General features: G+C 38.5%; 1 protein-coding gene across 7 annotated transcripts in view; it reads right to left on the reverse strand.

Moving 5' to 3' along the window:
• Positions 1 to 556: 556 nt before the first annotated feature.
• The window catches only part of Tnik (TRAF2 and NCK interacting kinase), a 375,407-nt gene continuing 360,852 nt past the window's right edge, over positions 557 to 15,111 (reverse strand). For 4 of the 7 annotated variants that reach the window (XM_005332470.5, XM_005332469.5, XM_005332468.5 and 1 more), the window contains 5 exons: positions 10,459 to 10,559; positions 8,188 to 8,337; positions 5,866 to 6,025; positions 5,470 to 5,609; positions 557 to 3,246 (listed from right to left, as the gene is read on the reverse strand). In XM_005332470.5, coding sequence (XP_005332527.2) covers positions 3,163 to 3,246; positions 5,470 to 5,609; positions 5,866 to 6,025; positions 8,188 to 8,337; positions 10,459 to 10,559 — 635 coding nt within the window. In that variant the 3' untranslated portion in view covers positions 557 to 3,162. Of the gene's footprint in view, positions 5,632 to 5,865; positions 6,026 to 8,187; positions 8,338 to 10,458; positions 10,560 to 15,111 lie in introns of all 7 variants that reach the window. The other 3 variants (XR_013436636.1, XM_078043639.1, XM_078043638.1) reach the window with 3 other exon arrangements.

Raw genomic sequence — 15,111 nt, forward strand, 5'->3', positions numbered from 1 at the left:
CCATGCAACAAGTCCCCTGACCAGCAACCGGAAACGAGGATCACCTGCCAGACCCTGGACCAAGACTATAGTGTGGGCAGGCTTGGTGGATTTTGCTGGGTGATTATTTAGCTGTATAATGATCAATTCAGTGAAGAAGACTGAGAGATCTAGTTAAGCTTACTTTGGGGAGGGAGAGTTCAATTCTCCAATTTTGTAGAAAAAAAATGAGCCAATTTCTAGTTCTACCTGAAGATCAAAACTAAAAACATTTTTATTAAGATGCTATTAAAATGAATGAAGAGAACACCCGTCCCTCCCTCCAAAATAAAGCAAATCAAAAACTCGGGGATGGTATGAGCCACAAGGACATAATTCTGATAAAATTTGCATGAGCGAGGCCTGGATGTGTCATGGCTGGGCCCTGTCCTGATAGGGAAATATCTTTTTTTGAAGATAAAACTTTCAAGGAACTCCAGAACTATGTTTTAAGGAGATTTGTGGGGGTCCCTTTTAAATTTGATTTTGCCTTATACTCAATTGTAAGATATTTGTACAAAAATATAAAAGGCATGGCTTGATGTTTAACGTTTGTGTTTTATTGTTGTTGGCACCAGAAAAGCTCATGTTCTATGTCATGTCACTGTACATACTGTAAACAAGACTGCATTAATATTGTTTTCTTATGTTTTTTTTTGTTTCAATGAATCTAGATTTTAAAAAATACATTCACAAACTACCTTATGTTTAAACACAATGATTCCCTTTTATTTCTTAACTGTACCCAAAACCCACAATAAAAAAATCATTTAAAGCTGTGTGTTTTCGAACTCATCACTTAGAAATAAAAACAAAACAAAACATAAAAACAAAGATCAGTTTGCAACATAATTTAAAGAAGCTCTGGTTTAAAATACCACAGCAGCAATATAAAGAGCTGGTGGCAATCACATTGGGGATGAGACCAGATCAATGCATTTTGTCCACATCGGCATCCAATTACAGTAGTTGTTAAGTTCAGTCCAAAAAGTTATTGCTGAATTTGTTGCATGGAATTTGTGAAGACAGTGTTGTTCGGCAGCATAATCACAGCAGTAAAAATGAGAACGGGAGCAATTCATTGTTTTTGTGAACTAAAGGGACCATGATGAGGACCTCTTGTGATTGCCTGAAGATGATCCTCAGTTGCATTCCTGTGTGCTAAATGCTTAAAATTAATGCAAATGACAACCACCTTTGGCAGGGGGGCATAATCAACTGGTCTGGAAATCAGATTATTTCCCCTCCCTTCTCCCCTTGCCCCAAACCACAGGATTGAAATGGTACCAGTTTTCTAATATATTTCGTTCTCATTAATAGTATATCAGCTGCTCTTGTATTTAGGCAAAATCAGTAGGATCACAGATTTTTCTTTGGATCCATTCACAGTAATTGCTTTCTCCCAAAACAAGCCATATTAGTTTTTGTCATTGGACCCCTCTCCCCGCCCCCCCAATTTTTAAAGAACAATTTGGTCAACTACTGTTTCGTTTTTAAAATAGTCAATACTCCTGAGATTGCCAGTTGAGCTCTCTATATGTCTCCTGGAGATAACACTGCTGTGATGAACAGTGAAACAAAAACAAACAAAACGAGGTAGGTTAAAACAGGAAGCGCAACACAGATATCGTTTTTTGCAACACCTCGATACCACAGGCGGCCATGCTTGTAGCTTTGGAAAAAAAATCCCAGACAGTCACGTAAAAGTTCAAATCATTTGAGTAAGAGTTTATAAGGACACAAGTCAACCTGAACTAAATACATACATATCTCTGCACAAATGTTGTTTACCGTATGTTGGGTAATTTGGAGGAAGGTAAAGTGATTAGGGTCTCAGAATTTTGGCCAAAGCCTTGCTTTCAAGTTCATTAAAATCTGAGCCAACAATGCCCGCTGTTGTCTGCGGCAGGCTTAGGAGTCTACTCCCTTCTCTCACCGACCTAAGGAGAACACTGGCAGCTCAGAAACATTTGTTATTGATTTTTTTTTTTTCAGTCACAGTTTTCATCTTGAGAAAGTGGCACCCTCAGGAGAGAGCTGGGAATGTCCAGAGCCTGGATGTCACCCACTCCCCAATTCCCACAAAAACAAAGTCTCAGTCCAAATGAAGCCCCAAATAAGTGACCTCTTACTGGGACGCTTTGTGCATTTAAAAAACAGTGTGTGTGTGTGTGTGTGTGTGTGTGTGTGTGTGTGCGTGCACATATACACGTATATAAGCTTGTTTCCCAGAGGCTCTTTCTGTCTGACTCCGTCTATTGTCCCCTTTTGCCCTGATCTGTTGCATAATAGCTGAGGGAAGGGTGCATTATAGCCCCGCCTCAGTGGCCAGGCCAACTTGTTCAATGGCATTTCTATCCCATTCAACACGCTCCATTCTATAAAGGGCCATATACAAATATGACCTGTCAGACTCACAAAAGTGGTAGTTGATTTTATTAGACTAAGGCTAGTAGTTTAGCCATTTAAAATCTATTTCCCAAAAGAGGGGAAAACTAGTATTTTTTCTTCTCTTTTAAAAACTCATTAGCCAGTTGCTATCAAAAAGCAACCTTTTGGGTTGGTGAAGGCAAGAGAGTTCTTAAATCACCCCACTATGCAGTGATGGCCTTCAGTGAAAGGAGATAAAGTACATTTATTGTGCTGTCTCTCACCATTGGAAATCGGAAATTTTACAACATACTGTATACTTAAAGCTAGCAGGCAGACAATTAAAAACAGATTCATTTTCTCAGTGAGCATTCTCTCCCCATTCTTACAAAGTAAGGGAGTAAAGAAAAAAGGTAAAAAAAAAGAAAAAAAAAAAGCCTCAAAAGCCACCATAACACAGCTTACTCAGAAGAGCACACAATATCTGTTTCTATCCCTAACTCCGAAGGGCACATGGTCCATCTTTGTCCACGGACAACGCAGCATCCTTGGGGATCTCCTGGACATTCCTGCCACCTTTTTCTCTCCTTCTCAACCGGGCTGCAACACTGAAAGATGGACTGTATCGGGAGGGGTGGAGGGAGAGGAAAAGGGGAAAGTGGTATGTTCGACCAAGCCTTCTGATTCTGCCTCTAGACTGGCATAAGTCCACATGAGTTATGTTCTTTTACATTAGAAATAACGCCATGAAGATAAGTGCCAAGTGCTCTTCTGTTACCAGTTCATCATGGAATTTCTGTTGAGGGTCATGAAAAACACTTGGCTACTTCCTCCAGATCGCACGGATGCAAAAAATACCTGTTTGAAATTAAAAACAAGTTAGTTCGACTGCATGTTTTTTTCCCCTCTTTTCTTCAACCGTCCATCCATTTCCTCTCACATGTCCTAGCCTTGCCATGTGTCAGCTCTTAAGACTCAATGGCTAGTGCTTATAAAGTGCCTTCTGAGACAGTGCAGCCTATGTAAACACACCTGCCTTTATTACTCTGGTTTGATATCAACTACTATTAAGGTATTGGCCTCCAGGGACGCTGCAAGGGCTAGATGTCATTGTGACATCTTTTGGAATGCTCACATTTTAAAAGAGAGTTTCCTGCTAGGATAAAAGTCCTGACTTCTGGCCCAGGACACAACAGGTCCTTTGATGATTTTCAGAAAGGCACAGAGGCTCCCCTTCTCTCCCTCCTAAATGACATGAAGGCAGACTTTAAGGTGGAAGAGGATCCTTTCAAATTCCCCAAGTCATGGGCAAACTTTGGGTCTACTATTATATAACTTCCATTTCCAATTTTTAAAATTTCAAATCAAGCAATTTCAATGGCTGTGGTCAAACACAGTCAAGTGTTTAATGCTTCTTTACTGTGGCATTTCGGGAGTTAACACTTAGCTTCTCTGCTGATGCTGGCATATTTGTGGCCAGAGCAGATAATGGCATTAATAAGTAGAACCACAGTCCATTAGGTCTGAGCCTGTTAAATCATTTTATCAAATGACTGAGAGAAGTGAGCAAAATTCGGGTTACTGCTTGCTTGAGCTGAATGTAAATGAACCACTGCCCTTGGAAAATAGGATTTGGGGCTGTGGCATAGCCCTTCATCAGCCAACACCTAACTTTGGTCCAAGGCATTTATTTTGCTTTTATCACTAGTATAAAGTCTCTGCTACTTCATTTCCATGACTTCTTCAGAAGAATGTTCTCTCCCAACAACTTCTTAAGAAGTCTGTGGAAATGCTTTTCATTCAGTTAATGCTACATATGAAAGTAAAACTACTCTTAGGGTCATTGAATCAAAATGGGGAAGGACAGAGAGAACCCATGGAAGGCCATAATGAGGGAAGGAAAGGGCTGCTATTCTCTCCAGGCTGTGTGTCCTGGGCTCTCAACCTCAGGTCTAGACACTGGTGTGGTCCAGCCTTCTTTTGATGGTGTGGGCCTGGCTTGAAATAGGCCTGCTAGAGTGGGTCATCAGTGAACCAGAGTGTGGGTGTTCATACTCAGATCACTCCTCATCCTGTGATCCCAGAGACTGGGTGGCTGTTGGAATCTTACTAGGTTAGCTGGGGTTTTTTTTGATAATACTCCTCAGTCTCTGGTACATCCTTGCCACCCATAGCTGTTGTCCACCCAGACCACACCAGGTCAGGGAAGTTGGCCAGGGTTGGATGTAATCTAGGCCCATTCCACCAGGGCTGGACAAAGACCAGCCTGGCCAATGGGGAACCCCAGGGTGAATGAAGAGGTATACAGCAGCCCAACCTGTCCCGTTCTTTCCTAGAGGTGTTTATGCTGGCTGCATGGGGGGCAGCATCTCTTTGTTGGCCTTGGCCACAAAGGTGGGATTTACAAATGCAAATACAGCTTAGCTACTAAAAACTGGGTTACTCTACAGGGAGGGCACGGTAGAAGAAGCACTGCTGCAGGATACCCCTCAGAAGCGACTGATCATGCTGCATGGACACAGCCAATTCCACTGGAGAACAGTCCCCCTATGACATTTCAGAAGAGACATGGCTGGAATGACACAGAACATGGCACTAGTTGAGTTTGTGATTGTGCATTTCTTAAGGAATGGGTAACAACTTTCAAAAGTTTATATTTATACATGTCAAATGTTTTACACTTACAGGTGAATATAAGAGTAGAGTTAGGTTTTGATAGTGACTTTGTGAAGAGTCTAAGAGGGGAATTGTGAAGCTGACCCACTGGGAGATGAAGATGATGGGCCAACTGCTCTAAGTGCGTAGGAGAATCTGGGGGTGTCTGTTGAGTTGTCAGAAGGCCCACAGGCCACAGAAGTTATATATAAGAGCTTACGAGAAATTTCTAGATGTTTGTTTTGATATGTGAGTAATATATCTTGAGTGTTCACATGAGTCAAACCAGTTAATGCCATTTCAAGATACTACTGATTGTTTAACACAGAGGTGATTCAGATCAGTATAAAGGAGAATGAAGGTTTCACAGGTACCTGGTGGTCTCTTAAAATGCAAACACTAATGCAAATGTTGAAACGGATTTACCTTATCATTTCTTTCACATAGAAACTTTAACCTTTGAGCTCGCTTATGCATAAATACTCCATCCAAATGTCCTGTTTCCACTGACCGGATCTCAATAGCTTTCTCGCCCCAGCCCATTATCTGATTGGAATGAATGTAGGCTGTCAAAAGGAATTTCCAAAACTGCATTAAAAACATTAGATGGGCAATAACTCACAGCATCTGTTCACATCTTAACCACATAAATGACAAACGACTTGAGATAAACAGACAAAGTAAGTCTTACAAGTGTTATTCACAGATTTTTTTTTTTTTTTTTTTTTTTTTTGTGGACTCAAATGGTTGTTTCACATTTCTTGACTTTCGTTTCATTTGGGGGGTGTAACTGCTGAAGGAGATAAGGAATGGTTAACCTACCCACAGACGTGGGCATTTCTCCCCATTGGAGCACCACATCCTTAGTTATCCGGCCATAGGTGTTCACATACACCCCCTCATCCTCATAGCAAACAAGCATTTCCATCCCATCTGTTTTAGGCAAGATGACGATAGCATGAGGAGTGATATTGCCCTGAATCTGAAAGACAAAGAAAAGCCATGCATTATTCTTTTTGAAAAGAAGACAACACCTTGATTTTCATCTCTTGCAATTAAAAAAAACTTTTATGGAAACTTTCACTCTACGATTTTCTTTGCTTAATTTAATCACGGATCTGTCGGATGCCATGATAAATGTGGACTTAGTTGCTCGATAACAAATCCAATTTACTTGTTCCTAAAAGCAACAACACAGTATTGATGGGGTGTCTAGTATTTGTGAGGCACCCTTTACGTATATGATCTCTGGCTCTTAGAACAGATCCCCATGGGAGTTATCTTTGTTCACAGATAAGGAGACTATATCTCAGAAAGGTTAGGTAACTTGACCAAAGCTATGCTAGTATTTGGTGGGAGAACTGGCATTTGAGCATATCAGTTTCTGGCATTGAAATTCATGTGTTTTCTGTTAGAACAATGGCTTCCCCAAAAGATGAAGAGAAAGCAAGGCAGCTGAATGAGGCAAGGCAGCTGTAATGGGGCTAAGACGGTCCCCACCAGGCAGGCTATGAGTACATGACTCAGATTGTTTATCTGGGTGCTGAAATACCAAAATAATCCAAATTAATGGTTTGTGTAGAAAAAAATTAGAATTACCACTAATTAAAAAAAAAAACATACAATTGAAATAAGTGTCAACTGACCTGTCCTAGAAGATGTGGTGCTGCTATAATCCCTGGTTGAGGATGTCGCAGCAGCCCAGTATGTGCTTGATGGATAGATGGATAGGGATGTTGGGATCAGGAACAAGCACAGTGATGCCCTCACAGAAAGCCTGAGTTGTGAGCTCTATGTGCACACACACACAGGTGTGAAGAGCTGTAATGCATCAATGAATGACTAGTGTGTGTGCGTGCATGTGTACAACAATGCACTAAAACAATCTTTTTCTGTGACTGTGCTTCTTTAGAGTCTCCAAACTCTTCACATACCATCAGCAACATAAAAGACCTCAGACTCTCCTGACAGTGTCTTCTGTGTGTCACCTGAGGATCACACACAGGATGCACAATTTATACTGCACAGTTCTAGAGAGTGAATCTGTGCAGCAATTCCCTCCAGGAGTCATGTTTTAGGCAGCATATCAGCATAGTAATTGGGATATTATATTGTTAAGAAGAAGAACTACAGGGCTGGGGTTATGGCTCAGTGGTAGAGCACTTGCCTAGCACATGTGAGGCACTGGGTTCCATCCTCAGCACCACACAAAATAAATAAATAAAAAATCAAAGTATTGTGTCCATCTACTACTAAAAATATTTTTTTAAAAAAAGAACTACAAATTTGAATGAATGTTATATCCATTTTAAAATTTAATGCTGATGATAACCCTATGGGGTAGGTTTTGGCATTTCCATTGACAGACGTGCAAGCTGAAGGTTGCAGAAGCTGTCTAACGGGTCCATCTGCAAAGCCCTTTCAGATAAAGGCAAGGGGCTGAGCTCTGCTGCTCGAGGCAGTATAGTGTAAAGAGGAACTAAAACTAGCTGAAAAGGGATTTTCTCTAGGAAATTAGTATCTGATCATTGTTTTTCTCCCACACAATATGACACAATTTCCATTCAAAACTGAAAATGGAAACTTATCCATGCCCTGAAGGAAAAATTAAAATACATTTTAATAAAGTCCAAAGAAACAACATGTAGATTAATGTCACATATCTCTTTATATGTTATTCTGTTTTAGGAAGTAATAAAAATTAGCTAAATTTATATGTTTTACTTATTAACCTATTTTGTCCCATAATCCCAGATGTGGAGCACATATAAAAACTTAAATATAGTGTGTATATATATATATATATATATATATATGTATTACATATATAGATATAATATATAGTATAATAAAACAGTAATAAGAATATAATTACATTATAATAATTATTACATAATAATACTAATATGATTATACATAGAAGCTCTAGATTTTGACTTTCAACCTATTTTAATGCCTCTGTGCAAATTTCATTGAAATAGCTGCAGAATTGAAAAGTTGGGTTAAAAGCATTCTGTCTTCCTGGTGAAGGCCCGAAGTCTATCTGCTTTACTAATTAGTAAGGGTTAGCATGACTTCTAATAATGTGCAAAACAAATCTTTTACATGCAGAAGGCCCTTTATAGTCTGCTTTGGGAAACTTACATGAGATGGTATGTAGATATCATAAGAGTTTCCTGAATCAACATCAATTACATGGAAACCGGTGTGGGAGCCAAAAATAACCTTTAATCTTTGACCTTCTTCTACAGTGAGATCAACTAGCAGGGGCTTGTGCTGAAGATCTGAAAAAGACTTTAAAATCACCCTGTTAGTATCCACATCATTTAAAGACATTATATGAATAATATTTAGCCACTAAGTTAATTTCTGAAAAGCTGAAAAGCCAGGATATTTCTCTTTGGTAGATCTATTCATATTCTAGCTCCAGGAGGAAGGGTCTATCAGCCCTTTTTGCCTCCTTTCCCCATCTCTGATCCTCAGGGCAGTACAGGGTTTACAGCAGAGAAGGTGGTTTACAGCTATGTTTATAGTGTCATTCTATCTTTAAAACTTGGTGTCTGGGTGCTGCTGTTCTGTTTACTTCTGGCCTTTGCTCTCTGGAGAAGGTCCTGCCACCTCTCTGACCCTTCTCTTTGCTATGTGGCAGCAAGGCCCATCTGTGGTTGCTACCTTTCAGAGACAGCCTGGGATGAGCATGCTCTGGCCCCTACTTTCCTCCAGTTACTGAGTGGAAATCATAGAGGCTCTCTCTAAACTCAGTGTTGAGATCTAAGACTTAGGTTTGGGCAATAAGAGAAAGGGATGGAGGTGAAATATCACAAGACTTATGACTTGCATTGACAACTAAGGTTTAACTAGAAAGTTCTATCTGAGCTTCTGTGGACCAAAGCCCCAACCAGCTGTTGAGTGTTCCTCTTCCTTTGCTATGACTTACTCACACACTACCTTTACTGCATCTTGAAATCTAGGGGAGGATTTGAGAAACCACCATTGCCCTGGTGATACTATCACTGTTACCTAATATACCCTTCTCCTCTCATCTTCTGCTAGAATCTCACAGCATAGGAAGCTTTCCCCTCCTGTCCCTAGGGGTCAGCTCTAGTCCTCCCTATTCAAGTTCTTGCCTTTGCTTTTCCCTCTTGCAGGCTGGGGCGGGTCTGCTGAGCAGAGCATTTTGCATTCTCTCATTGCTTTGGCTGGTAACATGATGGCAGTGACTTCAACGTCAGAATGGGAATGGGATCTCCACTGAAAAGCTTTTACCGAGAGAATTTGGCACAACAGGAGCAGCAGCACATTAGATTTTTGGAGACATCCCTTAAGTGTTATTATGAATCTAATGCATTCCAAAAATTCCTTTCCATAAAAGTGGGATTATGGAGGGGAGCCCATTTCCACTGATCAATCTGTCTTCCTGAGCACACCACAAATGAGCCACTTGCACTAAGGGAACAACAGAGAAGTGGGGTGATTCAGCCCTGAAGAGGGACAGCTTTGGCTCCCTCATGGCAGGAGAGAATAAATAAAAAGCCAAAGAGAGATAGTAATTATAAAAATGGAGAAAAGTCAAGGGCCAAAGAGCTACTGAGAAAGACAGACACAGGCAGAGAGAAAACAGAAGATAAAGCCACACTGGCTATGCAGTCTGAACACATCAGGGGGCCTGCAAGTACAAGTCTTTCAGGCATTTGGGGGTCAGCTTTCATGAGCTGAGGCAGATGGGACTAAACATATTCCGATCCCACTCCCACTCAATCTCATGAATCCCCTGGGAAAATTCAGAAAAACTAGGTCATTTCCATGAATGACTACACTCAGTGTTCATTTCAGGGAAATGTAATAGCAACAGGGAGATAGCATCAACTGAGTTTTAGAGACTTGGTCCAGAAAGGCTCATGATTGTAAGACTTGGAGATTCAGTGCTGCCAGTGGTCTGCCTTTTTGAGCCCAAACACCAGATAGCACTCTAGATGCTTTTAAAACAGATATCATTGCACAGCTTCAATACTTTGCCTGGTAACCATCCTGTATCAAATGTCTCTTGCAGATGATGATTTGCAGATCTCAAATGAAGGAGGGTAAACATAAAATTTAGTTTGGGCTGGGGTTGTGGCTCAGCGGTAGAGTGATCCCCTAGCATATGCGAGGCCCTGGGTTCGACCCTCAGCACCACATAAAAATAAATGAATTAATTAAAGATTTTGTGTCTAACTAACTACAACTAAAAAATAAATATTTAAAGAAATTTAGTTTGACTAATCTCATAGTATTTTTAAAAATAATAAATCTATGAGTTCCTACAGTTCCAAAATAGGTTTATTATTTATCATATGTAGTAAAATTGGTAATGGTTTATGTGGAGAACAGATGACTGGAGGAAACGGAAAACCAAGCAAACACAGGCCCACTTACCTTAAATGCCATGAACTTGTGATATGGTTTAGGAGCCCAGGCATATATCTCCACAGCATTCTTTAAGGCAATCACCAAGAATTTGATCCTTTCATATTTAACTGTAATAGAATAGTTGTAAATTAAAAAGTACATCAATTTATTCAATAATTTGTATCATTGAATGTATAAGTCACAAGATGTAAATATACACACACATATACACACTACACACTCCATATTTGGGGGTGATGTTCCTGGCGTGGGATTTTTTTCATAGATACAGATTTCACTTCCTTTACCATACCTAGTCAGCAGAATCTTTTTTTTTTTTTTGTCTTTTATGTTACTTTACCTGGATTTTAGGTTCAACCAAATGTAAGTAGCTAAAGCTGGTACGGCAAGGTGATAGAAAAAATGCAAATGGGTAGAGACATAAAAGGTGCCAATTGCTAATTATTCAGATTAGAGTTCTAATTATTTATTTATTTTTGAGAGAGAGAGAGAGAGAGAGAATTTTTTAATATTTATTTTTTAGTTTTCGGTGGACACAACATCTTTATTTTATTTTTATGTGGTGCTGAGGATCGAACCTAGCGTCCTGTGCATGCCAGGTGAGTGCGTTACCACTTGAGCCACATCCCCAGCCCCAAGTTCTAATTACTAAGTAGAATAATTGCTTGTTTGTGTTTTTATTGAATTTTGGAATATCAGGAGACCTGAATTCTGATAATGGCCTGTTTTTGAGAGTTTCACATACTTTGCCAATTCCTTTTTATTCTCTGGGAAAGTGCAATATTAAACATTTTAAATTCCATGGATAGAATCTTGATAAAATTTCATTGTTGTCTATTTTATTTTTACCTTATACAAAGTAATAATAATGTTTATTGAATGGAAGAATATATTTTGTTGTCTGATCTTCTGTGGCCTATGTGTCTTTGATACCATAGTGATTGATATTTACAGTGATGACCTTGAGAGGTTACAGAATCCTTTAAATGCCTCAGGATCTTTAAATATTAAATGTAGATTTTAATTCTTAGAAAGTCTGTAATCTACAACTGATGCACATACCAGGCGTTTTCTTCATAAAATATCTGTTGAAAAAGAATATTCTCTATCCTGAAGAAACTGGGAAATACTAATGCACTTATTAGATGACATGTTAAGTTTCCAATTGTCTCCACAATTTTTCATTATATGAATTCTTTATGAGACCCTAATCTTCTCATTTAAAACTTATGCAAAGATTCAAGATTAAAGCTTAAAATAGCCTTGAAAATACAAGTGTATCAAAATATATATAGGCTAAGAGCAATAGATAAATATAAATGAATCTTGGATATATAACTTGTTTTTCTGTTTTCTCCCATTTTATGTTTTTAAAATTTCATGGAAATTTGAGTATACTAAAGTAACCAGACACTGTAAAAAGATCTCAGTGTTTTGACTGAAATCCCTCAAAGAAAGCAAAATGGAGCCCAAAGTAGTTCTCTGGATAACAGAGGCAAAAAATGTTCTGAAAATTAAATTTCTCTCAATATTCTGGTAGATAATGATCAGTTATTGCTCTCTGATTATATTTCATTTTGCATGTATCCATATACGTCAGTCTTCTAATATTAGGGCAATGAAAAGAGATAGCAGTGATTAGGAGAAAGAGGTCAGATTTGCACTGGCCCTTCTAACATTTGCCAAAGACTTTTGCAGCTTCAGAGTTTTGAAAGAACACTTGCCAGGTATATGCAAGAGATAACACATACAAACTTTATTATTTCCTGTAATGAATTTTATTGCTCTGTAGTTATATAATATTAGTTTTTGTACATAACATTTAATCACTAGGAATATTACAAATGCCAAGTAATAAAGGTAAAATACTGAAAGAAAATCCTAAAAGTTTTCTGAGAAAACTTAAACTACATTGTTTTCCTATGAATGCAGGGTCTATTTCCCCCCAAAAGAAGCTTACACTCTAAAAGAAGACCAAAGGGACATATGAATCTGCATTCTTCCTGGTAAGAATAATGAGATGCTTGTTTGATATTTTGCCAAATAATCAGATTACAAACAAGAAAAAAAATTTAGAATTCTAGGGTATCTTATTAGCAAGTATTGAATAATTCTGAATCCCACAAAAATACACAGTGGAGCAGAGAAGAGCTTGTACCTTCCCAGCTTGCTATGGAAAAATGCTCCCCCATGTGGTCTAGTTTGTGAATAATACTGTATCTTTTGAGCATCCATTCCTGTCTTTAGAAATACCACTTAACTTGTTTCTCTGTGCATTGCCTACGCTAGATTTGACTGCAGCTGTGGTCACATATGTTTACAGGCATTTAATGTTTATTTTCTTCAATACCTGCTTTAAATGCATACTTATAAGCTCACTGTGTTATAAGGATAATTTAAAAAAAATAAAACCCAAATAATGTTGATAAATAGTGGGGGTTTATCTCTTTAGGCACTGGTACCTTCAAGTTCACTATATAGAACCAATGCGTCCTAGTGTCAAGGTATCTGGGAAGGTCACTTGAAATGAAATTAGAGGAAAGGTACATGAAGACTTTGCTTCAGAACAGTCCCTTCTTTAGTTGACAGAAGACAATATACTGGGGTTTTTGCTAGGACGGGCCAGGATAAATGACCGAATTCTAGCTTTCTGAGCTCTTCTGTAGCATGGCCCTGTTTCATACTCTGTCTTTAACACACCTAAGTAGCTTTCAACCTCTGTCACATAACACACACGATTGGACCAGCTCTTCAAGTAACAATTTCAACTGTGCACCATACTTTTCTATCACTATGTCACAGACACTTTTGAAGTGAAGGTGTGGAAAGCTACTCTTCTGCCCCTCTATGGACACTCCTTACATTAAATAATCCATCCTATCCAGGTCACATTTAACAACCTCCACACATTCTCTTAATTTTAACCAACTTTGAACATGTTTCATAGAAACATATTTTAAAAAGTCAAATGGTCATATAAGGCATATAAAAAACAAGTCCCTGCCTCAGTCCCAAGTCCTGTTTCCCACATACAAATACTTGCAACTTTTTAAACTTCTTATTTGGCAATTTATTTCCAGATTTCCAAGTAATGTGCTTATTTAGTTTTTTTTTTTTTAAATTTTCTTCAATTGTAGACACTATCTACCAAACCTCACAATAAGAAAAGGGTGTAGTTTCTTATATAATCTCCTTTTATCTCTACATACACATAAATCACTTTCTCCCTCATACCTCCAACACAGTTAGAGTTTATATTTTTGGTTAAAGCAACATGAAGTGTTCAAATTGTCAATGTTCACAGCTAGGGCATGTGATATACCATAATTACATTTCCTTATTTTTTCCTCACTACCCTATTTTACCTACTCTAAGCATGTGTAAACTTGAAGACATGCCTTTCATAAAGGTCGACCGCAGCAGGGAATCCATTGGTACCATTTTATTTTTCTTGAAGTCACTCTCTGGGAATCCTGCTGAGCTGGGACTGATTTCTTTCCAGGTTAGTGGCAGAGTTATCATTTTGGTTCCTTTCACCATTATTCTGGGTATTTTCTTCATCTTTTTTCTGGATTACCAGGTTTAGTTCTTCATTTTGGTGGAACACATCTTCTAGTAGCTACTGAGCATGGTGTATGAAATTTTCATTTTTAGAGACCCTGCATACCTGAAAATGTGGTCACCAAAGTTGATCAATGGTTTGATGATATGATGATTAATTTTATTTGTCAATTGACTGGGCTACAGGGTGCCCAAATATTTGGTCAATCATTATTCTGCATGTGTCTGTGAGGGCATTTCTAAATGAGAGTAGACTGTCCTCCCCAGTATAGGTGGGTATAATTTGATCAATTGAACACTTGGATAAAAGCAAAAGTCTGCATCCTCTTGCCTGATTGAGCTGGAAAATTAGTCTTTTCTGGCCTTTGGACTCAGGCTGCATCACCAGTTCTTCTTGGGTCTTGAGCTTGCTGGCTTTTAAACTGGAACTACAAGATTGGCTTCCCTGGGTCTCCAGCTTGCTGACTGCAGGGACTTCATGGTCTCATCATCATGTGAGCCAATTCCTTATATTACATCTCTACACACACACACACACACACACACACACACACACACACACACACACGAACCCCAATACCAACAGTTACAAAATACAAGTTGGAAATAATTTTGCCTTCAGATTTTGAAGGCAGAAGTTTTAAACTTCCAGTATTGCTGTTGAAAAATACCAAGCCTCTGTTTCTGTATCTACTATATATAAAATGTTTATCAATTTACTTAGAATACAGAAGCTTTAAGGACTTCTGCCATCTTGGTACTGAAATATCCAGTTGGTGGGCCTTCTTTGAAGTCTTTTTTTTTTTTTTAAGTAAGTAAACTGGGTACTCAGAATCCTTTTAATTTGGAATGTCAAGGCCTTCGGTTCTAGAAAAGTTTTTTACATTCTTCTTTTTTCCCTTTTTTCTAAGACTCAGATTTTGAACATCTGGGTTGATTTTTTTCTTCTCTTTTTCTTTCCTTTCTCTTTTCTTTTATTCTTCTTTCTAGGACATTTCCTCATCTTTATCTTTCAACATTTCTATTAAAATTTTTATTTCTGCCAATATGCAACAGTTTGTAAGATTGGTTTCTTAATGATCTCTCCCTACCTGCTCT

The sequence above is a fragment of the Ictidomys tridecemlineatus genome, chromosome 3 (genome assembly GCF_052094955.1).
Source record: "Ictidomys tridecemlineatus isolate mIctTri1 chromosome 3, mIctTri1.hap1, whole genome shotgun sequence".
Classification (NCBI taxonomy): Eukaryota; Metazoa; Chordata; class Mammalia; order Rodentia; family Sciuridae; genus Ictidomys; species Ictidomys tridecemlineatus.